At 39.3% G+C, this 26,205-nt stretch overlaps 1 protein-coding gene across 1 annotated transcript; it reads left to right on the top strand.

The window, feature by feature from the left end:
• The first annotated feature begins 1,939 nt into the window (after positions 1–1,939).
• Positions 1,940–21,752, top strand: LGMN (legumain). Its single transcript, XM_062494594.1, has 13 exons — positions 1,940–2,077; positions 9,721–9,818; positions 10,672–10,753; positions 11,273–11,358; positions 13,977–14,052; positions 14,516–14,578; positions 15,440–15,506; positions 17,120–17,238; positions 17,925–18,014; positions 18,717–18,914; positions 19,543–19,713; positions 20,601–20,668; positions 21,471–21,752. Exons 1-13 carry the CDS (start codon positions 1,940–1,942, stop codon positions 21,508–21,510), a joined length of 1,296 nt encoding a protein of 431 aa, XP_062350578.1. The 3' UTR covers positions 21,511–21,752.
• Positions 21,753–26,205: the final 4,453 nt, after the last annotated feature.

The raw sequence follows: 26,205 nt of genomic DNA, 5'->3' as shown, positions 1-26,205 counted from the left end.
GTGTTATTTGTCTTACCATCGGAAGAAGTGACAAGATAGATGAGGCAGAGTTGCCATACAAAGCCACATTCTTTGGCAACAATGACAAAACTTTACAATTCCAGCTCAACGTGGGAGAGTATAATCATCTAATAAAAATCTGCTTATTCCTTTGTATCTGCTTGAGTGCTGAAGAAGCTAATAATTCAACAAACCCTGAATAGTTAAATTACTGTGTAAGTTGGAGCAATTCTTGCTTCAAGTGTTACAGATGGTGATAGGAGTGGCTTCTTCCTGAAAGATAAGTTTTTGGAAGAAGCAGTTTTGTAACAGTTAATGTTTGGTTCTTTCTTGATTGTCATGACTTCCTTTACATTGTGCTAGCTCCACTAAAAAGGATAAAAAACCCCAACTTTTAAATATGTTTATATATATGTGTAGTATAATATATGCATATATGTATTTTTCATACTACTGCCTGCAAGACTAAATCTTAGTGACCAGTGAACCCATGCTATGTGTTAGGTTAGTAGTCTTAGCTATCTGCTTCTCTGTTCCAGCCTCATTTGAGTGGCTGTAGATGGGTGATTTTGACTGGGATACTGAGGCTGACTTAGATACCATTTACTTGGTTTAGTGCTGATTTTGACATTTTGCCTTGTGGCCGTGTTGAATGGCTTGGGGGTTTCCAGCTTCTATTTCAGAGAAAGCCTTATTCAAGTAGACTACTCTGCCTTTTGCTACAACACCTCTTCCATCCCTAGCAGCAATCTCATTTGTGTGAGTAGCTGGGTGTAAAATCCCATCTCTCAGTGCATGAGGAACTCTGTAATCTTTATGCACATGTCAGGAGCATGCAATTCATCAGGGCAGATTGCTTTAAGAGTTTCACATTGGATGCAGCAGACTGAAACTGTGACCAATAAAGGGAACCTCCCTGCCCCCCCCCCCCCAGCCCCAATTAAAAAAGCAGGCCTTAAACTTGAGATTAAATATGGCCTGATAATTCACTTGTAGAGTAAATGCTTTATCAGACAATCAAGGTGCTCAGGAAATTCACTAGCAAGGACACTACTTGTAGTTCTCTCAAGAAAGTAGAAAGAGCCATTTCTGCATGGGCTCAAACCTCCCATGTGCTCTGCTTTGCTAAATTAGACATTCACAGACTCAGATGCAATTTTCTCACAGTGCACCTTGTGCAAACACTTAACCATCAAGCAAAAGAGGCAAAAATGCTGCTCTTTCATGTGGTACAGGTTCACATTTGCTCTCCACTAGAGTAACACATTGCACAAATAGTGTGAGGCTCTCACAGTCTGCACTTCCCCTCAGCCCCAGCAGTTAGGGCTCTGTCTTGTGCAGAACAGTGGCATGGCCTCTTTTTTGGTATTGTGGGCACAGAGAACTTTTGTGACACTCTGACCTTCCAGTTCCCCAGCATTTCTCCATGTCTTTAGTATGCTACATCACCTGGGATTTGATTCATTAATAATGGGCTAATTGCCAGTGAGTGAAAACCAGGCAATCACATGGGCAGAGACCAAGAGAATAGTTTTACTCTGAAAGAATTTTATCTGTGAAGTAATTAATAGTGAGGCTTGCTTTGTATTTGAGACTTATTCATTGCCAGCTATTACAGAGCAAAACAACTGGAGGGAGCTGAACAACTTGGTTGTCCTATTCAGAATTGCTTTCAGTCAGATTTAAAAGCAGACAAAAAAAACCTATTGTAACTAGTAGCAGCTTGGTGCTAAAGGAAAATATGACCAAAAATTGTACTGTGGGCTAAATGGTCTGTAAAACAAACACAAAAACCCCACAAGCAAGTAATGCTTCTAGTTGTGATACTGCTGCAATTTGTGTTGCATTTGTTCATTGACTCATGCCTTCTCCTTTACTTCTCTCAAAATTCTTCATTAGGAAAATTTTCTCCAATTTGTGGGGTAAATAAAGAAGAGAGATGATACTGAAAGCAGTTGTGCTGCTCGGCTGTGCTCTGCACATCAGCACATTCCCCATGGAAGAACCTGAAGATGGAGGCAAGCACTGGGTGGTGATTGTTGCAGGTTCAAATGGCTGGTACAACTATCGCCACCAGGTAAGGGCCACTAGCTCCACATGCTGATGCTGTCCACGCTCCAGAAAATGCCAGCTCCCAAACGTGCAGGAAGGTGATAGCTGCCTATCATCTAGACTAGTTTAGACCTTCTGTCATTTGAGCAAGTGCTTCTACTTCTTGAGAACTTAACACACACCTGGGAGTCAAAATGAACAGCTGCAAGATTCACTCAGAACCTGCTCATAGTTATTTCTTGTTGCTGCTGCCCCAAGTATTCCCTTCCACTGCTCATTTTTACTATGCGATTTTTCTTTTAAATTTTTTTCCGTACAACTTTTTCCTGCCTCTGACCTCTTGAAAAAGCTGTCATTAAAGGAGGAGAAGTATTCTTCCTCTAATCACACCTCTGCATCCTGGGAGACCTGTGCCTTTTAGGGTAAATACTCTATTACTAACTAGGCTAGAGGATCTCACCCCAACTTGCAGTTGTGTAAACCTCATTTTGAGACACGTGCATGTTGCTGTCCATTTTTTCTCTCTTTTCATTATGCTATGAGAAGCTTCCTTTTTTTCTATTTAAAAAAAAAAATCTCTGAAGGCTACACTGTATGTTTTGAGGAGTGGAGGATATGTTGAAGGGGGTTCTTAACCTGAACCAATTTTCTGATTGTGTTCAACAGCATGGCCTCAGAATTATGTTGGCATAAAGGAAGATATGGTGCACCAGGGTGCGGGGAACAGAGCAAATGACAGGGAGGAAAGGAAACCAGAACTCTCGAGTCTAACACTGCTGGGAAAGCCAGTGTGTTGTGAAATTGTGGAATGAGTGTGCGTGTCACTATGGACAGGATCGAATCCAAGTGACTTAACTCTGATTAAGTTCAAGATTTATAATCAGCAGTCAGGAAACTTTTGCAGCATTTTCCCCTTAGGGAATTGCTGGACAGTCCCTTAAGCAGATTAATGTATGCAAATGCCATCTTTGTGCTAAACTTGAAACTTGGCTTTCCTGGGGATCAGGATCAATTTAATTCTGATTTATGTGTACATTTATATATTTCCAAATGTTAGAAAAAGAGTTTATTATAATATTGTTGGTTAAATGCTAGTGTACAAAATCAGCATTTTTAAAACTGAGAGTTGCATGAAATGTACTGGCTGGTTTGCTAAATGCTGGAACTTCTAAAGTATTTATTGTTTTTGATGCAACTGCCTGTAAAATACAGAGAGGTTTCATCCTTTTCATCAACTGAGATGCAAATGAGCCTTCTGTGTGTCAGGCACTCTGGTTTTTGTGTATGTTTCTCCTCAGCTCACAGTCACTTTGTAACTTCCAGCACAGTGATGAGCTTAAAACTGAATGAATCAGACTGACAGTCTTGTTGCATCTGAAGAACAACCTGTTACTGCCAAGAGCTAGCTCAACGCTTTGACAAACAGGTTTTAGGGATTTTGCCAGCTCCTTACTCTGTAGATATCACCTGATAATCATAATATTACAGCCTTAATATGAACTATTCCTATTTAAAATTAAATCTTAAAGAAGAGTTTTAAAGTTGAAATTGGGAAACTGATGAAAATACTACTGCTCTAGGTGGTTACTGCCTGTAACCAAGTGTCTAAATTTAATTACTGAGTGTACTCTTTTTGTTGCTATTGCTGTATAACCAGTCTAGGTGGCTCCCTTCCATTCTAGGAGGAGTTAATACCACAACATTCATTCTTTAAATAAAACTACAATTTTGAAGCTGTGGCTCATGAGAATTCCTTTTCTCCATTGCCTGGGCACAGTTTTTAATCTCTTTATCAGTGAGCCTTCAATGGCAAGTGTATCTGCCAGTTAAAATAGGGTTATGAAGAACACAAGATCCACATTTGCATATTTGTGTCTAACAGTGAGTGAGTCTTTGGAATGTGCCTATTTCACAGGAGCCTATTAACTTTTGAGTGTGGTCATGCTTTGCAGATAGTTATTAAGTCATTCCTTTTCAGTGTTAGAAAAATGAGAACAGGATTTCTTCAAATACCTTAATTTCAAAGATAATGTCCAGTAACAATGTGTAATATCTGCTATGTCAGATTTTTCTGAATTTTAATACTAGGAATCTCTGTATTTTAAGCTACCACTTCTTCAGGTGTTAACATTTGGAAATAAGAAAATTAGAACACCAATAATAAACCTATTAAAGTTACAAAAGCACCATTGTAAAAGAGTGTATGAAGGATCCTTCAGAATGAGGCTGGGTTCTTACTTGCCTTCCTGAGCAAGATACTTGCATCTTAACTTGCTATGAAAACGTTCAGCACATCAGCAGCTTGTGCTGTTCTGCCTAGTGGCCTTTTGTGACTGATCTTAAGGGCCTGGTGGGAGTGAGCATGTGTGGGAAGAATGGCATGTGGTGAGACAGACCCAGCAGTTAGTCATGGGAAATCCATGTGTGTGCCGTGAAGTGTCATCCATACAAGGGTGCCTTGGGTATCCAAAAATTGGAGAAATCGGTTCCCAGCAAAAAAAGCAGAATGGTAGACTTTTGGGAGAGTTATTCAGAGGAGGAAATATACTACAGAAATCTGAGGAGATCTAACAGATTTTTTGAAAACATTACGCAGACAGATCACCATGTCTTTGTGTGTTAGTATTCCCTACCTTCCAGAGGTGGAAGCAAAAACATTTTAAGTAAATAAATTATTTGCCCAAGTCACTTACAGTGGAACCAGGAATAGGACTCGGTCTTTGATTTCTGTGCTTCAGAACACATAGTGAGCACACATAGAAACACGTGGTATTGTTCAGTAGAATTGTACCTCTCAGTATGATGAGAAATCAAAGCAGCACTCCAGGATTGCACGTTCGTGTAACTTTTTGGTTTTCAAGGGAGAAACTGCAGGGGAAAAAACACTGTACTTTAATTCACTTTACTCCTGCCATCATCCTTCTTCCTCACAATTTCTCTGACCTAGCCTGTGTACAAGTGGATTTGTAGATGTGTTCCAGTAAGTAGTTATTCAGTGTGGCTTCTTTTTATTACCGGACTTGTTGCTATTCCCTACATGCAACTGAGCACTCATAATGTCCCTTTGTAATTTGAGAGCTCATCTGACACATCTCTGGGTTTCAGTTGCTCAGTTCAGCTGTCCAGGGTACAGTTAATACATGATGTTGCATGATGTTTGCATTATATTTTTATTTTGTGATTTCCAGTTGTTTTGCATACTGCCTTCTTCAACACGGTCAAAACATACTGTATTGTCTGCCACAGTAATTATCTGGTGGTAATATGCTCATCTGACTGAGCAACTACAAAAGCAGAAGAAATAGATTACATATTCAAAAATGTCTCATTTCATACATGAAATGCTGTACAGACCCCAGAAATAATAAGTTTGTAAAGACTTTGCAGACCCAGGAAACACTGAGTTACTGTAACCTCAAGGAATCTGAAACTCTGCCTAAGACTGGTTATTTAGCTGTCAGTGGTCAGGATCTGTTATCACCGGTCAGGATCCACCACCAATACAAACAAAAGATAGAAATGATAAGGAAAAAAACCCCACCATTTGCACTTAATATGAGCCAGATGCACACCTTGCGGGCAGTTGCTTCCACTGTGATGAACTGGGACTTCTTCCTGATCAGGATGATCTAAACTTGTCTTACACATTTATCTCATCCTAAAATAAATTCTAGGTGTTTTTTGTAGTATAGAGCCCAGTGTGATAGGCTTATTGTCATTGCAGTATATTGTTTATGCTTGTAGCTTCTCAGTTCTTTGGTGTTTTTATCCTTATTGTAGTGGTTTTGATTTGAGTTGCTTGGCCTGTGGAAGGGGTATCACTGGGCTCCTCTCTGCTCCTCAGCAGTTACTCTTATTTCTCTGTAGCAGCTCTTCTATTATCAGACTGGCTGTTGTTCAAGAGTATTCCCCCTCTTCCTAGGGAAAGTGGCTCAGCTCTCTATTGCACAAAGAGCTGGAAAAATACCTCTGGAAAGCTTAATGGCATACAGGAGCAAGTACAGTACTAAATGCTTTTGACAGATTTAGAGAATGACTCAACAAACTAGTTCTCCTTAGATTAAATAGTCTGGCTCTTCTGTGGGATGAATATACCAGCTAACTCAAATCTTAAAGCTGGCTTCATACCAGATCAGTAAAAGACACAGACCTGTTCTTCCTGGATACTCAAAACCACATAGTCTGTGGGAAAGCCTGATGTGAAACGAGAGTCTTACTAAAGATGGAATGTATCCTCAAAAGAAATGCCAGACTGAAAAAGTCTGGCAAAATTAAAATTTAAAAAATATGTATTTGTATGCATGGATCTGTTTTCAGTTGTTGTTTTTAGTCTTGTACTTACTGAGCTTTGTGGGTCAGAGACTGTATTTTCAGAGTTCTAGACACTGCAAGCCAGAGCAGTATCTTATTCCAGGACAGTCTTAAATTCTCCTGTCTTGTAGGTAACAGACACTAACAATGCCTTGACTGCATGGCTTCAATTAACATTTCCTCCCTGTGCTTACAAAATTTAAACTGAACTCTTAGGAAACCTTTCATAAATTCTTGATAGAGTTATAGCTTTGGGCAGATTCACTGATATATGTTTAAGCAAAGGAGTAAGAAATGGCTGGCATTTCAGACATATTTTTCTACTTTGTTTATATATTAGAGTTCATTCTTGTTTAGGCTGTGGCATTTCAGCACAGCTGTAGTAGGAATCATGCTGCTTTAAGGTGAAGCTGACAGTTCCTTTCAGCCCTGAACCTTGCAGTCATAAGACAAGAAGTAACCAATTTCACACAAGTCCAAGCTTTTCCCTTTAGGAACTATTTATGCAAGCTTGTGTCATAAACAACTTTATTTTTCCAAAAATTCCCCCAAGCAGTTTACCTAAAAGCTGTGTCATTAAAATGTGTAAACAGCTGTTTACACATGGCAGAGGAAAACAGGGGTGCCAGGAAAACAGGGTAATTCACTCTCTGATCCCCATGCTTTCAAAATCGAGGAGTTAAATATTTAAGCAGACCTTCCATTGAAATTTGCTGATGTAGCAGAAGGTTTAGACTAGCCAGGGGGGTGATAGGTCTAAACTATGCCCTTAATGGTGTCCATTTTGGAGCTGCCTGTAAGGTCAGTTGTGCAGCAGGAGCTGTACAGCTGCACCTTTTGTGCTGTTTGGGGCAGTGGTTGCCCTACCCCAAATCACAGTCACAAAAACATGATTTAGTGATAATTTATTCAGTAAATGCTCATGGCATACATTTCACATATTAAACCAGCAAGAATAGGATGAAAAAGAAATCTGGAACAAGTGAACAGCTGTCTCTTTTAGTGTTTTACAGGTGCAGATACAACAGAAATATTTCTGAGAGAAGCAGGCTCAAATAGCAGTATTTGAGAGGCAACTGTACATCAACAGGAAATACTCTGGATTCACATACACCTTCCTGCTCTAGCTGCAAACTTTTTTACTCTGGTTTTATGGAAATCTATGGGGTTTTTATGTGTTCACAGGGACTAATCATGAGCAGTATCAAAGGTGACTAATTAGGTCAGCTAATTCTGTGTGATATACCCAAACTGTTTGCTCGTAAGTATCCTACTTTAGTCAATGGAGGTTTAGCAGGAGAACATGTTTTTGCTGTTCTTGCCTTTGCTGGTGATATCCTTATGCTACTAGCAGGTACAGCTCCCTTAGCAAAAGCCTTAAAAGGCTGGGATAACCCCCAAACATGCATAAATTAAGACTGAAGGGAATTGACTATATTGATCTGTCTTCTATACAGTAAGGATTTTACTAATGACTACTATTTGCTAAAACAGAACATACTGAGCAAACAGCAAATGAACTAGAAGGAAGGAGAGGAAACCAAAAAAGCTGATATTACGCATTTACAAAGTTTAACTAATTTTGGGTACTTGGCATCAGTTAAAAACACCTCAAAAGTCCCTACTGGCCAGCCACATGTCTGCAGGAGCACCAACACTTGCTGATTGAATATGGTGATACTGCATCACTGCATGCCTAAGCATCTCTCTGTGTTTGCCAGCCTGCAAAGGTTTCTGTCAGCATCACAGAGGTGTGATATTTTGAGAGTGAGAAGGGATCTATGATCTACTCATCAATCAGTGTAAAGAAGCTCTGATTAGTGTTTTCTTCTGCTTGGGTTGCTTGTGAAAATCAAGTATGTTCTTGGTCAGACCTATGCTCTTCTGTTTCATATTATATGCAATGCCTTCCTAATTCTGTTTAACCTTAAATGTTTTGACTCATTGCAGCAGCAGCTGGTATAATGTCATATAAGGAAATGGAAAACTAGCTGGGAGATTGTCTGGGATAGGTGGAAGAGAACATAAGCTGCTGACATACGAAGTAGGAAATGGAACTGCTTTAGTAAAAACAGTTTAACATTCAGGGTTGGTCACATGAAGAGATGTTATTGTTGGAGAGCTCATTAGCATTGAATGTGCCTCACCCTTCACAGAATCTTGTAGAACTATCTCCCCTGTTCAGTTTAATCTGCACTTAGAAGACCAAGGATTATAAAGTTACAGTATTTCACGGTGTGCTTTTAGTTAAACTAATCAAAATCACTAGTACTCCTAAGTAATCTGAACAGACATTGGTCCACTTAAACCACATCAATTTGTTTTCCAAATTAGCAAATTAGATTAGTTCAACACAAGTAAGCTTTAAGGCTTGCTTCTTGCCTGCATTTGGAGTTTGCATTTGTTAGATGAGATCTCTTCCATTAAACCTGCACAACCTTTTCTAGCATGTGGTGTGTTGTAGTTCTCAAGTTTAGGAGTGATTGTTAATGTCCCGTTAGGGCATTCAGGGGCTGTGAGTTTTAAAGAAGAGAATAATTTTTGCTGGGGTTACTAAGAAGTTAGCATTCTGATAGAGTTCTGCATTTACTGTAATATCACTTTAACTTCTGCATAATGGGAAGATGGTTTTTTAAAGAAAATGTGCTTATTCATATCCTGTACAGATCAGGAAAAGAGCCTGAATAGAAATTCTGCAATTCTGTTTTCCACTGAAATCTGTTATGCCCTGAAATTGTTGCTTTTCAGAGTAAGAAATACAGGATTAAAATGAAAATATTCTTTTACCCAAATTCTCATCTCATCATAAAGCAAGATTTAATAAAATCTTTACACAGGTGAGATTAGTAAACAATACTTGCTTAAGTCAAGGACAGACAGTCTTCAATGCTTAGTTGTGCAGCTCGGTGCAGAACTAAGTGAAATTGGTGGAAATCCAACTCTTTTTGTCTGCTTGGCACACTTTGGATTTATCTGTCATTGCAGAAGGTTTTCATTTTGATTTTTCTCACACAATGTGGGATGTTGCTGAGAACTTAATGTTAAATTTATTATCTGTATCAAGTCTGAAATAACTTCTGGTTTCCGTTTAAATAAGAGATCAAAAAAGGTAAGAGATATAAGGAGAGGTATTAATAATAGTCTCTACTATTAATGCAACTGCACCTAATTAGAGAAAGGCAGTGAGCTCTGGTTTAACCTGTGCATTTCAGCTCTCTAGCAACCTTCAGTCTTTTATATTGGAATGCAATTCGTTTTGGACAATAGCCTGCTCTTAGGTCTGAAAAGCTATTTTGCTTCTGGTATCAAAGATTAAATTTCTGTTAAAACTAGTAATGAAAATTTGCTTAATTTCAGGCAGATGTGTGCCATGCGTACCAGATTGTACACCGAAATGGAATTCCAGATGAGCAGATCATTGTCATGATGTATGATGACATTGCTGATAATGAAGAGTAAGTGATGAGTGTACACTGAGCACAAACTGTATGGTTACTACAAACATGCCATAGTCACCAGTGTGTTTTGAGTTTGTAGTAGTTTTGAAAGAAAAGCCCTTAAAACCACCTGTGATATGCATAGACACGTCAGCCATCAGCACAATAATTCTCCTTTGAAATGTGTTCATGAGCTTTCTAAGCCTTAGTCAACAGCTCAGCATCAGCTGTGGCACTGAATACTGCAGAACTGTGTTACGAGAGTTATCAGGGATCTTAACTCCCAGGCATAACAGTGTGCAGCAGATAAATAATCTAAACTCATGAACAGGGAAGCATGTAAGACTTCCAGGGCTTTTTGGGGGGATAATATCAGTTTAACTCCCAGCATGTACATTCAATTAAGATGGGTACAGATTCCATTGTGGGTGACTGTCTAGAGCATATAATTTCTTTCTGTATGAAACAGTTGATTTATACAGCCTCTAATTCTGAAACAACTTTCCCCAAAATCAGCAGACATGTAATGTGGCAATTACAGGCATTACATTTGCACTGGGAGCAAAGTGTTAAAGGGAATAAGGGCAAGACTGTAAGGAGAGAGATGATAGAGACCATCCACCTACATCTTCAGATTAAATTGCATGATCTGAGGTAGAATACTTCAATGTACTCTGAGGGTAAGGACACCTGAGACAAACATATGTAACTGACTGACGTGCAAAGCCCTTTATATTCTGAAATCGCTTAATGACATATGGTGCAAGATCCTGTAGTCTCAGGTGAGCTGGGTCCTAGTTAGTTCATGGTTCCATGGTTATTGCATGATGTGTGGCTAATTATTTCTATTTATGATCCATTTACCTTTCAGAAATCCAACCAAAGGCATTGTCATCAATAGACCTAATGGCTCAGATGTGTATGCTGGAGTGCCCAAGGACTATACAAAAGAGGTAGGAACAAAACCCCTTTCCCTGGGGAAGGTTCAGCATTATCCAGTGTCTGATTATTTTTTTTCACCCTGTATCTTACACTCCAAAATGCACATAGGCTAAAGCATCAAGTTTATTCACCTGGATGGGTTGACATGAAGTTTAGTGTTCATAAGATAAATATAGATAATAGACTCTTTGGAGTGAAGTCGGTCATAAAAGTGAACCTTTGCACTGTTTCCATGTTGACACACAAAATACAAGGAAGAACGGTCTTGGATTGTAAATATTGTAACTCAATCTGAAAACCAGCTATGTAAAACTAATTGTTTCGTTAAGTCAGTACATTAGTCGAGTCATCCAGTGATTTCATGATTTCAGCAGCCAAGGGAGTCATTAGATAAAGATGTATTGAAAAGGATGGCCAGCAAAATTTGTCATCCATGCACGGATTCTAAGTTTAAGAAGCCATCTTTTTAAATGAAGATTTTGTTGTTGTTTTTATGATCAGATCTAACTTTTATTTTCTCAAATCCTCAGGATGTTACTCCGAAGAATTTTCTTGCAGTTCTCAGAGGAGATAGTGAAGCAGTGAAGGGGGTGGGATCAGGAAAAGTATTGAAAAGGTAAGAGAAGTTTACTTTAGAAAATAATTGCATTTGTATATTTGTGTATTTATAATTGTGTAGTTGTAAATCGACGCTGATTTCAACAAAAGAATAGGGTAAATTAGAACAACTTGAGAATCCAGCAAAATTATTGATGGCAATTTCAGGTCCTTCACATTACAAATACTTTAGTTCTATTTTCTTAAACTATGCATCACAAGAAAGCAACTGCTGATATTTGACTGATTAAGGTGTAAAGGTTCTAGAGCATAGTATTGACTGTATTAAGGTATTTGCTATTTAGACTGTTGTCTTTTGCAAGAATGGTAATTCTAAGAGAGTGTGGCTAAACCTTGGAGACCTCTGGAAAGGGATTTCTAAGGCTTGTTTTAATGTACATGAATAGTTTTATTAATCAGCTGAAGACTTAGGTCAGACTTAGCAGTGAGTGGCAAAGGGACAGAGAGCTTAGCCAGCTCATCAGCTGGAAGAATTGCATGTCTAATCCCAGCCTTGGTCTTTGTAGCACATGTGCAATTATTGAGGCTGAATATAAACCATAATTCCATTCCAAATGAAATGGAATTATGGTTTATAACTAATGCAAAAAACCACAATATTTGTGACTGAAAAAGTAAAATGGGCAATTAAACTTGTATGTATGTGTTATGCTTAAATTATTTGTAAATTAAGTTACACAAATTATTGTAAGTTTGGCAATATTCTAATATACGAAGAATAATAAATTATAGATTGTCTAAGTGGAATGTAAGATTTATAAGTAATGGTAGGTTATAAAGGCTTGTATAATTTAGATGATTCAAGAATATAGTTAATATATTTCAGGGCCTGATGATAAATCTTCTTGGAAGGATACCTTGTGTCAGTTATTCATCTTGCTTCTGTAGAGTTTGAGATGTGAAAGTATGATGTCCCCTTCCTAAGTTGTAGTATATTTCTGACTCTTTGTAAAGAGCTCTGTCATATATTTTTCTATGTACAGGAGTTACTGTAAAACCTTTAAGAATTTAAATTCGACTGTTTGGAAGGACTAACATTGTTAAAGAAAAGCTGTCAAGTCTGTCTGCATCTGACAGTTGATTTTAGAGGCATAGCAATGAAACAGAACAGAAGAATCCCACCCTGGCACTGAGGAGAAAAATAAAAAAGAAGGGACAGGACAGGAGTCCAATAAGCTATTGCTCTGAATTGTTTAAACTTTATCCTTAAAAGCTGATGTTGTAAATGATATATGCAACACATATAGGCAAAACGTTAATAAATTACTGCACATTACCAGATTGTGCTCTTCTAGTATCTGGAATGAGTCAAGAGGTGACATATGAAGCAATCTTTGTTTTAAAAAAATGTACATCTGAATACACCTTTCCTGTGAAAGCTTGATGTTCCCATTCAAATAAGGGAGTAGCTATGCAGAGGCCAAAGTCTCTTAATGTACTCAGTAAGACAACTTGAACTGACAAATAAAAGTCTTAATTGTTTACATTCCACCTTGGTCAAATTTTTTGCGCTTAGGATCAAGAGCAGGAAACCAAAAAGTAACACCCAGCCCTTCTTTATTAGACTCTGTTTGCATTTTCAAGTGGCCTGACTTTTGCTATTGGGTGGGACAAGAACTCAATTATCCTTTCCCTGGGAGGCTTCCAGGTGGACTTTAAGGTGGTTCCCCTAACCAGTAGATCAGTGGCCAAACAGAAGGCTGGACAATGTTCCCTTGAGCTGCTGCAGTTGTACCTGTTTGTTGTGAGGAAAGAGCAAAAACAAATAAAGATTTCTGGGTTCTGGTACAGAAGAACAGAGGAGGGCCTGGATCTTTCTACAGCTTTTATATTTAATTGTCCCTGAATACAGTTTAAAAGGAAAATTCCTTTGCAGATCTGGATGTTAGGGCAAGACCTTTCTATCACCTTTCTGTTTGATTTAGAGTGGAATCAAACTGTGCTACACAGATGTGAGGGTGTCAAAGGCTGTGAGCACTCAGTGCTCAAGTGACTGCAGAGCCACTGATGCAAATGCCAGTCTGGCCTCAGGGATACATGTGCACGTTCATCAGTTCCTCATGGAGCTGTAGGCTGACACTGCTTCGTGATCTGTGTGGCTGATTATGGCCATAGCAGTCCTTACACATACCTAATACCCTAGAGGGTCTTAGCAAACAGGTTTTCCTTATTTATCCCTGTGTTACTGGTGCCTTGGTATAAATTAGTTATAAAAGCATTCCTTTTTTACCAGACTTCTACAAATGTCCACAGTATAATGAATTCTTCACATAGCCATTAAAAACCAATTGTGTTTCCACCATACCCTACATAGCAGCCCCTGTCTCACAATCAGTGTACAGTTTGGAACATGAAGTGTGATTGCCTTAGTCTCCATATTTGAGGGACTAGCCTATATCCCTGTTTTCATTCCTTTTGCCAGCACTCATCTCCTCTAATAAGGATCCGAACTAATATGCTTGGGAGAAGACAAAATTACCAAGAGGAGGAGGTGCTTCAGCTCTATTATTTTCAGATATTGACATGTCTTGGCACTGAGAAGAAGATGATTGTTGTTGTAATGAAGATTAGGTTGGAATAGTTAGAAAGACTTACTTTGCAATTTTGTCATTACAGTGGTCCCAAGGATCATGTGTTTGTTTATTTCACTGACCATGGAGCTCCAGGACTTCTGGCTTTTCCTGAGGACGATGTAAGCATTTTGGGAAAACATAAAACCCATCCTTTTTGTGACATACTAAAATAATAACTAATAAATGTAAAACATGATAATATTTAGTTCACTGCTATATTGAGGGGTGAGGCTGAAAAGAGCACTGTTCTTCTCATCACTGTGTTTTGGATTTTTTCCAGTTAGAATCTGTAACATACAGCTGAAACTTAAGTTGTATCATTCCATAGTTCACTGGACTTTGATGGTCCTAGCAGACTGTTTCACAAAGGTGTGACTGGTGCACCATACATATCCTCTGGGACCATTACTCATCTTTTCCAGAGTGGTAAATGCTAGAATGTTACTCTTCAGAAGGGCAAAGGACCAGATAAATTTGTTGGGAAAATTGTGTACATATTCACAATAGTTAGTATTTTTTCTTAGGTGAATTGTGTGTCTGTTGAATGTAAGTTGTTTTAATACAAGCCTTCTTATTTTGCAGCTTCATGTGAAGGACTTGAATAAGACTATTTGGTACATGTATCATCACAAGAAATACCGGAAGGTAAACAAGCATACCAGAAGTTCTGAATTAAAAGAGCAGCTGGCATGGAAGAGAGATATTTTTATTTTGAGAGTTGGCCCAAAGGAGGAAGAATCTGTTACATGCAGTTCAATTTGCATTAGGATTTTTCAGTTAAAAGGATTGATTTACTCCAAGTTTTCCAGAAATAGTTTACTTGTTTTTGCAGTCCATATGTAGTGTAACATAATAATGCTGCATATTCTGACTAGAAAAACAACATCTGTAACTGCTGCACCCCCATAATTTGTACCTGACTCTTTCTGTGCTTTGTTCACTTCAGACTTCACTGTTATTACAGGAAGTTTGTATATACATCATGTTTTTCTTACAGTTACTGATACAGTTTAAAAGACCATACCTCTCGTCAGAAAATGCTGTGATTTTATTTCATCTCATGTTCTATTAAGCAGAAAAAATAATATTTTGAACATTTTACTAGTGTTTTTTTCAAGCAGTTCTTTGTGGCAATGTCTGCTATGACTGCCTGTGTTTAGGAACACACAGCTGGCATCAGTTCCAGAGATAGTACATTCAATACTAATATGTTGCTGTGCCTATAGAGTGACTGTGCATTTGATCTGTACTTTGTACAATAGCCAGTAGATCCCTGTGGATTCTGTAGAGATTAATAATGCCTTTTCATTATTATTCTTTCCCCTTTCTACAGAGTTTGATTCCTGAAAATGAAAAATTGTCTTTTATTTTGTAGCATTATGCATAGTTTTTGTTTCATCGACAGCAGTACAGGCCAACTAGCTACAGCTAAAAAGCACCAAACAACTTTTTCTTCATTTCCTCATTGAATTTCGTAAGGTGTCTGATTTATTTTTTATTTTATAGATGGTGTTCTACATTGAAGCATGTGAGTCTGGATCTATGATGAATCATTTGGCTGATAATATCAATGGTGAGCAATCAGTTAACTTACTGGACTTAAATACACAACTTATCACAGACCCAAACAAGTATTGACTGTGACAAGAATAGGTTCAAGGCATTTTTATGTAGAATTTTAGCAGGGGAGCACTCGAAAGTAATGCTTTCCATTTACAGGAAGTTCCTTTATTTAACAGAGTCTTAGAAAAGACTGAAAAGGCTTTCAGTTTTTTGGAAATGAGAAATTGAAATAGTATTTCTTTTGAGGAACCAGGTGGCTGCCCGGGTTATACAGACATTTCTCAGCTTCAGCACTGCTAATAGATGTGAAGTTCCTGCTCTCGGTTTCATCGAGTAAGAAAGCAGTTGAGAGACACCACTGCCAGGCAGTTTTGCTGCACATTTGTGCAATAACCCAGGATGTGGAACTCAGACTTTTCAGGGTTTCCAGGCTCTCTGCTGCAGAGCTAGAAGTTCAGCCTTGATGAGGGTGAGGAATCACAACCTGTTGAAACAGTTGTTTTGGTATCAGGGAGGGAAGTGCTTGCTCTTGTGGTTTTGAAGATGTGATTGCAGATAAGACCAGCCGTGTGCCTGTCCATGGCATCCTGGGTGTTTGGCCCAGGGTATGCTGCCTGACACCCACCAAGATTTCTTACAAATAGTTTTTCTTTTTTATGGAAAGTTTCATGTTGATGATTGTTCAAGGCAAATGCTCAGTGTTTTTCAAATTGTCAGGCTGTCAGAAATTTCCAGTCTGAGGAGTCTGGTTTTACAGCCAGCTCTGCCACAGAATTTAGGCAGAAAATTGACAATTTATGTATTAGAGTACAAAGTTGTCTTTGGCAGCTTTCACTGATTAGATGAGAAGTCTAACTGGTTATTTAGTAAGCATTTTGAAGGCTGCTAAGAGAAGTGTTTTACTGCACTGACAAGATTCAAGGGTTTTTTTTACTTTTGAGCTTTAGATACATTCTAAGTAGAAACAACACAATAGCTCTATGAAATCATGTGGTACACTTTCACTTTAAAATATGGATTTTCCTTCAGTTACACAGCTATGCTGTGTATTGACCTTGGCAAAAAGCCAAAATTACTTTTGTCTTGATACTTGTAAATATATGTTCACAACATTTCTGTTGCATTAGAGATGGCTTACTGGGAACACTGTGCTTGGGACAGATGTTGTAGGTTTATTTTACTTTTGACTCAGTGTAGAGCATTATCTAACAAAGTATATTACTTAGAAGGCGGCATTATGTCAAAGAAAAGATGATTTTTAGGGGAATCACTTCAAGTTTGGAGAAAAGTTCTGACTGTAATAACAAAAATGAATGTATAAATAATTGTTAGTGCACAATGCTCTCAGGCAGTTCTTGAATAGTAGATTTTTTCCTTTGGGCATTTTTTTTAAACACCTCCAATCACATGTAGCAGCAAAGAAGAAGCTCTTGGAACAGTACTGAGGGTGACCAAATAAAATGATTAACAGGCTTCTTTCCTTCCTCCTGTTTAGAAGTAAATGATTGAAAGACAAAACACTTAGACAAATACATTATGTGCAGCTAAGTATTAAATCATGGAGGGGGGAGTGGAGATTTAAAATAAAAAGAAAATAAAAAATCCTTACTATTTCTATTACAGTTTATGCAACAACAGCTGCTAATCCCAAAGAGTCATCTTATGCATGTTACTATGATGATGAAAGGCAGACTTATCTTGGGGACTGGTACAGTGTGAATTGGATGGAAGATTCAGATATGGTAAGTTACTTAAACAAATTTTCTTCATTTCATGTATGAAAAAGATCACTAGAATTCTTAAACATAGCTCTTTTACAAGATTTGTGAAAATATTTGGCTTTATGTGAGACCAAAATCAACAAATTATGTTGGTAAAAGTATTTATCTACTACTCAGAACAACATATATAATCTTTATTTGTTTGGGCCACTTAATTTACTTCCAATACCAACTTTCAGAAATATTATTGTCTTTTGTTTTTTATGAGATAGAAAATATCTGTCTTCTAGTTCCAAATTAATATAATCTTTATTTGCTAATCTGAGACCACATCTCTAAATGTGTTCAACAAATTGGGCAATGCAGTAAGATGTATGTCTGCTACAGGGGTGCTTAAATATGGAACTGTGGCTAACCCACTTGTTAGTATGATGGAGAACAGTGTTAATGAAACAAATCTGGGATTTGTATGCTAATCCACTCCCTTCTTGCTCATTTGCTGGGAGATGAGATTACTAAAAGCAATATGAGAATATGCTGTCAAATCTTCTTTTCAGTTTTTACTTCTGTGTCTTTCAAAGGTTGTATAGCTCTTGCCCTGTACTTCCTTCTACCCACTGGCAGTTAAGACCCTTTTCAGCTTCCCTTGCATTTTTAGAATAGCTGAGTTTAACTGTCTTTGATCTCATGGAACTTTGTTCATGCAGGAGGATCTAAGAAAAGAAACACTCCACAAGCAGTTTCAGCTGGTGAGGAAACGCACCAACACCAGCCATGTGATGCAGTATGGAAACAGAGTATGTATTTGATTTGAGAGGGCTTCCTGCTCAAATATATCTAAAAGCCTTTCATACCCTGTACTTTCATGCCTTAAACCAAACAAAAAACGGCTGTTAACTGTTGCTTTAGTAATTTTTAGTCATGAGCTATTTCTCATAGAAGACCTCTTAGCATTTAAGAGGTGATGATCCTGATGCTAAAGGAAATCACCCTGGCATATGCTTTAATCCAAGGAATCAGGGTATAAGTTGTCCTCCAAGCTCTGTCAGTGATTTGGCACTTCAGTAAAGTATAAGAAAGGTATGTGCCACTTCCAGTCACATTATGAATATTAGTGAAATGTTAAAAATACAATGATCCCTCAAATGGGAAGAGCTAGGAGGTGATACAGCATTTGCAATAGTTTCATTATGCAACAGATTAGATACTTGTTAGAAAAAAATGTGCAGTTATGTAACCTGGTAGTCTTTTTCCCCCAGTGAGTTTTGGAAGTAAAAGTTCCCAGATTTATGACAGCCTTTACCTCCTTATATTAAAAATTATATTAAAAACCCCAATGTATGCATACACACAGACACACACACACCTACAGCCCTGTGATGTCCTTTATTTTCTCTAGTAAAACAAGTTTAGGGAGTTAGGTTTGCATGGCAGACAAAGACAGAACTGCCTATTTGGGGTGATTGACCGTTTCCATCTGCTTACTTTCTATCCTTCAGAGCATCTCCTCCATGAAAGTGATGCAGTTTCAGGGCACAGGGAAGAAAGCTATGCCCATTTCTCTGCCACCTGTGGAACACTATGACCTGACACCTAGTCCTGATGTGCCCTTTGCAATCATGAAACGAAAGCTGATGGCTACCAATGACATTTCTGAGGCTAAGAAGATTGCTGCAGAGATGAAAGCGTACCTTGAGGTAAGAAAAGAAAAAAAAAAAATTGCCCATCAGGCCAGATTAATTTCTATCCTAAACAATAGCAGAAGGAAAATCCCTGAAAGTTAACAAAATTACTCTTCAGACTGGTAACCTCCAGCTGATTACTTATTCTTCCTTTAAAATTCAGTGATCTGTTCTACAAGGCACATTCAGTAGTGATTATCTAGCCAAAGGCAAGCAAATGCGGAAGTCAGTCTCACAGCTTTTATTGACAGGAAATTCCTCCTCTGCATCTATAGGGATTCTTGTGGGGGAGACTTAATATTTGGTGTTAGAGAAACCCATGTCTCAGTAGAACTGAAACATCCCAAATCAAATAGCTCCTGCAGAATGGAAGTTCAGTATTGGTATTGGTGGTGCTTGCTTTCTCTGGTAAAAGAAGGATGGTAAGTGATTTTGGGTTCCAGGAATCTTGACTTTCTGTCAGTTTTCATTTGAGTGTTAAGAGACAAATCAAAAGACTATGATAAAAATAAATGGCAAAATTTGGTGCCCTAAAGAGCCTAATGGTTAAAGGAGGTTTAAAGAGAGAGAATTTTCATTAAAAAAAATCTTTAAATCAGATTTAGAAAAAGCATGTTTTAAATTCCTTTTGTTTTATGTACAGGTGAAAGAATTCATCCAAGAATCCATGCAGAAGATAGTCACTGTAGTAACAGGATCAACAGAACAGACCAAGCAGATTCTGTCAGACAGGCTGACTATCAGCAATTATGACTGTTACCAATCAGCAGTGAACCATTTCAAAGCTCATTGCTTCAACTGGCACTTACCTGTGGTAAGTCACTCATTGGATATAACCTGATAAACAGGCCAGAAAAACTAACACAGTCATAGGCACATCTGCAAAAAAACAGCTTTTATTAAAAAGCTACCTTGGGGCAGTGATACAGGTTAAATTTGGAGGAAGGGTAAGTAATGCTTTTGGAAGAAGGACACCATTTCTACTACATCTTTAGGTAAGCAAGAAGTTAATTAAAAACAACCCCAAAAATAATCTGTAATTTTTACTACTTAGTGTTGTTGCTTCCAACAGCTCCCTCCCCAGAAATCCCAGTGTTAAAAAAGTCATGTTGTATTTCTGCTTGAAACATCTCTGCTGACGAAACAGAAACACAAGCACCACCACTGTGAATTAATAATCTTGTTGCATTGAGATTTCTGTACTATGATATAGTATTATGCATAAGTCCTTGCAGTAGCCTAGCTGCTATTTCCATCATTTTGCTGAATTCTTGAGAACCACTTTTTAGTTTAGAGGCTTTATTACAGTTTGCTCTTCCTGGAATCCCAATTGAAGATCAAGTCCTGTTGTTTAGTTTAGAGTGTTTAGATAAGAATAAGAAAGTCCTGATGTCAGGCAGGGTAGCCTCTTTAGTAGATTTTTTGTTTTTGTTCTGTGGGATTTTAAGAATGTAATGGATTAGATGGTCTTGCATATGAGGCCAGTGTGCAGCACAGCTGAATTTGCCTAAGTTCAAGGAAGTTGAGTTGCTGAATTGCCTGAAGTTCAAAGAACAATGTGTGCATAAGATCCATTTACCCCAGTACTAGATTATCAGTTGAACACCTTGGATATTATATAAAATTATTTCCACTATTTAGTCTGAATAAACAATACCTGCTTTTCATCACTGAATGATTAACAGTGTTTGTTTATTTCAGTATGAGTATGCACTGCGACAGCTGTATGCCTTGGTCAACCTTTGTGAAGGAGGATACCCCATTGACAGGTAATGAGGCCCACAGATATGCCCTGTAGTTTTAACTGTGGCTAAAAGAACAAAATCTAATAGGCAGATAAAGCTTAATCCTAAAAGCTTCTTACTTATTCTGCTCTTGTTATCATTTATCAGTGAATTACTCTGAAGTTAGAAGTGTTTATTTTGGCAAACATCTTTATTAGTTCCCTCCCACTCATAATGATCCACATCCCCATAACCCTTTAATTTCCATACTGAGCCTCAGGGAAGTGACAGCAAGTCAGAGGATCCCACTGCACCACACAGCATTAAACAAAACATCGTGACTGATGCAAGGGTGTTGCCCTGTAACTCCTGTATGAGCTTACACTGAAGCCAGGTTGGGAACTGCTGTGTTTTCTGTGCTACTCCCTCAGCTGCTGGCTCAAAACACCACAGCACTGCTGGATTCTGGTGATGAAAGGGAATATGGTGCTATGTCCTTCATGTGTGGGGTAGGAAAGCAGGAAAGTAATGGTCCAGGCTGATGCCTGTGGCAGTGCAGTAGAGCCAAGGGCAGCATAGTGTTGGAATTCTGTCTCAGGAGTTTGTGGTAGAGGTTGGGATCCCAACTTGTGAGTCATGCAAGGGAAGTAAAAGGGAGAGAAGAAAGCAGAAGGGTAGGGAATGTTTTCATGGTCTGGTAGTTGTGTAGACATTGTGTACATGCAGCTCAGGTGGTGAAGAACTGGTGCCCCCACTCCTGATGGCAGCCCACTGTAGTCAGTTTGGGAAATAGTTTGAGAGCAGAGTACCTGAAAAAGTTATTCATCATTATTGTTCTCTGTTGCAGAATATGCCTGGCCATGAATCAAGTGTGCCTTGGGTATTGATGGAAACAACGGTCCTGAATGTAACCCTTAATACAAGTGATAACTTCTCATAGCTGTCATAATCCAGACTTTATGTGCATGCAACCTGGAGAGAGTCAGCCACTGTACTGGAACTGTGCTGGGAGCTGAGGCACCAGACCATGAGCAGTGCAACATTTGCCGGTGCTCTCCTCTGCACCCCCACCTGCTGACAGCCTGCTGCTTTGAGAGAGGCATTTTAGCAGACCACCTGGAGCTTTCAAGATGGATAATTTTTTTCAAAGCACAATGCTCTTAAGAATCTCTGGATGGACACAACAAGCCACCTATGTGATTGCTAAATCCATCCTAAATCTAAACACTGAGTCATCAATTCTGGATTTTTTTAATACTCTTGCTAACTCTTAACTTTAAAAAAAAAAAGTTAATGAATTCCATTACAGTGACTAATTTGCAGATTGGTTGAAGAGTGAAGAAACCAAAGCTTGTTCTTTTAACTCCTTAACAGTTTAAAGAAATGAGTTGCATTTGGGAGCTATTCGATGTAGACAGCACAGTTAAATGTTGAACAGTAAAAATCTTTGAGTAGAAAGCACTGTTTCCCAAAGAAAAACAGAAATAATCTAATGCTGTAAATTTAGCACTAGTATGCTGTAATTAATCGTGTATACTCACAAACTTGTGGGAGGTCATAGAGTACAGGAATTGCCTGTGAATAAAAATAAAGTTGACAGTTTCATCCACCCACAGTGCAATACAGTGTTGGACATGTCGTGTCTTGAAAATGAAGGAGAACTAATTAATTCTATGATATGCATTGCAAAGTTAATCTGTCCGTTAGACTTTAATAAGGCAGGTCATCTCAAAATAATCTGCACAGGCAAACCAACAAAACCTGAAACATACCCCAAAACTCCAGTCTAAAAGCAGCAAAAAAGTTAAGCCCCAGATCACGCTGGAAAGTGCCACTCCTTAGAGGTGACTCAGTGACTCAAGCATAGCAAAATTAGAGGTTGTGAGGTGATCCACAAAAGTTTCAGGTTGTCTACAACTTTTTACAGATGGAGATAGGATGCAGAAATATTTCAGAGTTATTTTCACAGTGTGTTAAAATATGCAAAATTGCCTCATCTCCACGTGAAAGGAATGAATTCTGACAAAAACCGAACCAACATCATTAGCATGGAGAGAGTTCTGGGTAGCTCCACACAGAGAGAAGGGGATGTAGAGGTGCAACTGCTACTTTTATATAAAAGCAGAGCTAGGTAAAGCCAGGAGGGGCATGAACAGCTTCATGACCATTGTCTGCTGAGAGAGAGATTGGTCCCAGAGCACAGCTAATGTCAGGATGAATGGAAAAGGTAAAACCCTGTGGAATCAGGCCTTACTGAATTAATAGATGAAAGTTTGCACCTTGGAGGTTGTTGAAAGTTCAGATACGTGCTACTTTTGAGTTGCTTCTTGTTTTTTCTCAGCTGTAAGCTGGGTTTTTTTTAAGCAGAAATCCAAAAATAAGAGTATGAAATTCACGACTGCCTGAATGTGTTGCAGTCCCTGATGGCAGGAGGAAGGGCTGCCCCCACAGACAGTTCTTAGTAATTCTGGCTGCTGTCATGATAGAGCATACCAAGAGCTCCCAGACACCTGGAAAGAACAGGAGAAATTCCGCTTTCAAAGCCCTGTTTGAATATATGCATTAAGTCTGCTGTTTTACTCATTTCTGCTTTTAGAGTTGTTCTCTGTCCTAGAAATCCAGGCTGCTTCTCAAGCACTTAGCATCACCATTTCTTAGGTTTAACATTTTTGCACCCTTTATATATGCCCATTTTTCTGAAATACTCAGAAGAGGCTTTTGATCTTTTTGATTTTCACATCTGGAATACAGAGATTAATAAAGAAGCCTCAATGTTCCTCATAGATGGTGTCACTTTATGACCAAGTCTCCAGCCATGGTAAGTAGACCTCAAAAAGTAATTATCAGTGAGAAATCAGCTGCTAGCATGTTTTTATTTTCACACATCACTGACACCTAGGTGGCACTGACACACATCATGTGCCTTGACCCTCCTGCAGACCCTTGTGTCTCTGAGGATGCAAAGCTGAAATGTGAGAGTGGAATTTTGTTCTCTTCTCTTGCAAGTGATTTCCATAGCTTCACCATCCTAAATGGCATTGTTACCCCTTTCCTCAGGTATGTGGCAAATTGAAAGACAGACATGGAAGCTGTCACTTCACCCACAATGCTGTCTGAGATGGAGCAGGTTCTAATCCATGCTCTGGATTTTCATATCCAGAGACCCATTTTCTTTTCAGTCCCTCAGGGAACAGCCCCACAGAAAAAAAAAATAACTTTCACCTGTGTAGAGGAGATGACTCCCTCTGCAAACAGCCCTGCGATGGCTCCCTGGAAACTCCTTTGAGATAAGATAAACTACTTGCTTAGAATGACTCATGTTAGAAAAATGTAAGCTCTTCTTACCTTTTTAGAATATTATTAGTTAGGTTTGGTTCTTTATAATTGGTTGTCCCAAACAAAGAAAGATAATGTAGTTGGCCAAAATGTATTAACCCTGTTTTCCATTGGTTTACCTGTGATCCCCCCAAACCCTATAAAAGTACACGTGTGATCCCCCATCTTTGGATTTGTAGCCTGACCCCTTCACGGACAATAATAAAGCCTGTGGAAAAAGTCTGAGCTGCTCTCCGGTCTTTTTATGCCGGCTGGAAACTACAGGTGTCTGTGAGAAACCATGAAGCTGAGTGCCTGAAAGGCCAGCACTCACAAACCTTGAAACTTTCCCCTGCCCAACAACAACAGGGCAGGGGGCACAACAAAAAGTTACACACCTGCACTGATCAATACATTTAGTTTAAGGCCTGCAAATACAATCAGACTTAGTACCTGCATGGCAGGCTGTTTATTTTGTGATGGTAATAGAATCTAACGAGAAAGTAATTTTAGGATTGTGCAAGGCCAGTCTTAAGCCAGAGTATCCTGTGATGAATTGTGCAAGTACAGACACCCTCACTCTTCCTGCAGGCATGCAGTTGCTTAGCCTATCATTCCTAGAATGTTGGGATGCTGGACTGCAAAATATGGAAAACTGTCAGGTTTCTAGCAAATTGTCACCACCAGGCAAAACAGGGCAAAGTTGAGGCTGTGCTATTTACAAAAATAGCAGAAGGGTTGTGTATACCTGTAGCCCTAGGGAAGTCATTCACTACAGCCAAGGTTTCTTGTCCTCCTCCACCTTGTTGCTAGGAATGGAGTCCAAGTCCCTTTTCCGACCCATGTGCCAAATCTGCTGTGTGTTCCTTCCCAACGTCCTTCTGTGCAGAAGTTCAGTGCCTTTCCTTGGAGAGGACCTGGAGGGCAGGTCCATGATCAGCCTCCACTGTATACTGTGCACTGGCTGCTTCTGTGTAATGCAAACTTAGATGGACACAGCTTTGTTCAGGGCACTGATAACTACCCTCCCTTCCTTACCAGCAAGAAAGCAGAAAGCAGTTCATGTGAGTTGGAGATAAGGTGCTTATTCCAGTAAGCAGTATTGTTTTAGCTCTCTTCAAGTTGAATCTTGTCTCACCAGGACAGTTTAAGGTATGTGCCGAGTACCTGTGGCCACCTCAGGGCAGGAGGCTGAAGACCTCTCATTCTTGTGCTTAGCCTCTGCCTGTAAGAACAAGGGTGGAGGGGCAGCAAAGAAAAAGGAAGCTTAAGCTAAAGTGCTGACTTAAAGCAGCATGTTGTGTGAAGAGCTCAGGCAATTCTGAATCAGAATCTGTTTCCTTCCTAGGGGCACAGTACTCCAAAAGAAGTGGAAGACAGCAAAAGTCTACAATTCTGTAAGCCGTGCACCACAGGCAGAGCTGGCCAGTATCCCTCACTAGCAGCACCCATCCAAGGAGAGATGTTGGTGGGACAGGCAGGGCCTGCATGGCAGCTGGATAGGAGGAAAGCATTTTTCACAGTGCAAGATGTTAAAATGCTGGACTGTGGCCCCAGGCAGGCTGCATGACCCTGGAGAGGGCAGCACTGAAAGGATGAGGCTCTGAACAGCCTTGGGAGGCAACCCGGTTTGCACAGGGATTGGACTGGTGACCCCCAGGGGTCCCTGCCAGCCTCAATCACTCTACAGGCCCACAGTAAAAAGCCAGTCTCATGCCAGGTTTCAAAGTACTGCTGGTGACTGGAGCCTGAGGAACCCAAAACCTCTTGAATTCATCATGGAAGCTGCCTTTGTTCTCAATGGCTTTTATTTTAGGATAAACTTGACCTGCCAGTGTAATTATTTCAGGGAATTATTGACAGATTTTGTCCCTGGGTGCAAACTGGTGTTAAACCAGCTCTGTGCATGCCACACGGGTTGTTTGTTTCTCTGCAGAAGTTGCTGGGTTCAGCAGGTCTCCCTGTTCCCCTCTCACACTATGATCCTTTCCTTGTGACTCAGTGAGTGGTAATTGCACAACGTTTCCCTGCAAATGAGTGTTTGAAGAGGCCTTGGCTGGATTGCACAACCCTACTTGGTCAAAACCTACTGGAACCCTCCTGTCTGCTGAGGGCTCACATGAGGGCCGGCATGTGAGTTACAGTGTGACCATCTTGACTAACCTGGGGAGGTCACAAATCACTAGGCTGGGCTGCTTCCTCTTTGCCTGGGCTGCAGCATGAGGAAGCCCCATGGAAAAGCCATTGAACAAAATTCTATGGAGCAT

This window comes from Cinclus cinclus, chromosome 6 (assembly GCF_963662255.1).
Source record: "Cinclus cinclus chromosome 6, bCinCin1.1, whole genome shotgun sequence".
NCBI classification, from domain to species: Eukaryota; Metazoa; Chordata; class Aves; order Passeriformes; family Cinclidae; genus Cinclus; species Cinclus cinclus.
The sequence above is the reverse complement of the archived record's forward strand: the minus strand, read 5'-3'. Positions and strand labels throughout refer to the sequence as shown.

What these genes read in the sequence shown, in the direction of transcription:
- LGMN (XM_062494594.1), top strand. Translation starts at nt 1,940, where the DNA reads ATGATACTGAAAGCAGTTGTGCTGCTCGGCTGTGCTCTGCACATCAGC. An exon ending in ATCACAAGAAATACCGGAAG is followed by an intron (nt 14,579 to 15,439) that starts GTAAACAAGCAT and finishes TTTATTTTATAG; the next exon opens with ATGGTGTTCTACATTGAAGC. An exon ending in GGAGGATACCCCATTGACAG is followed by an intron (nt 20,669 to 21,470) that starts GTAATGAGGCCC and finishes TCTCTGTTGCAG; the next exon opens with AATATGCCTGGCCATGAATC.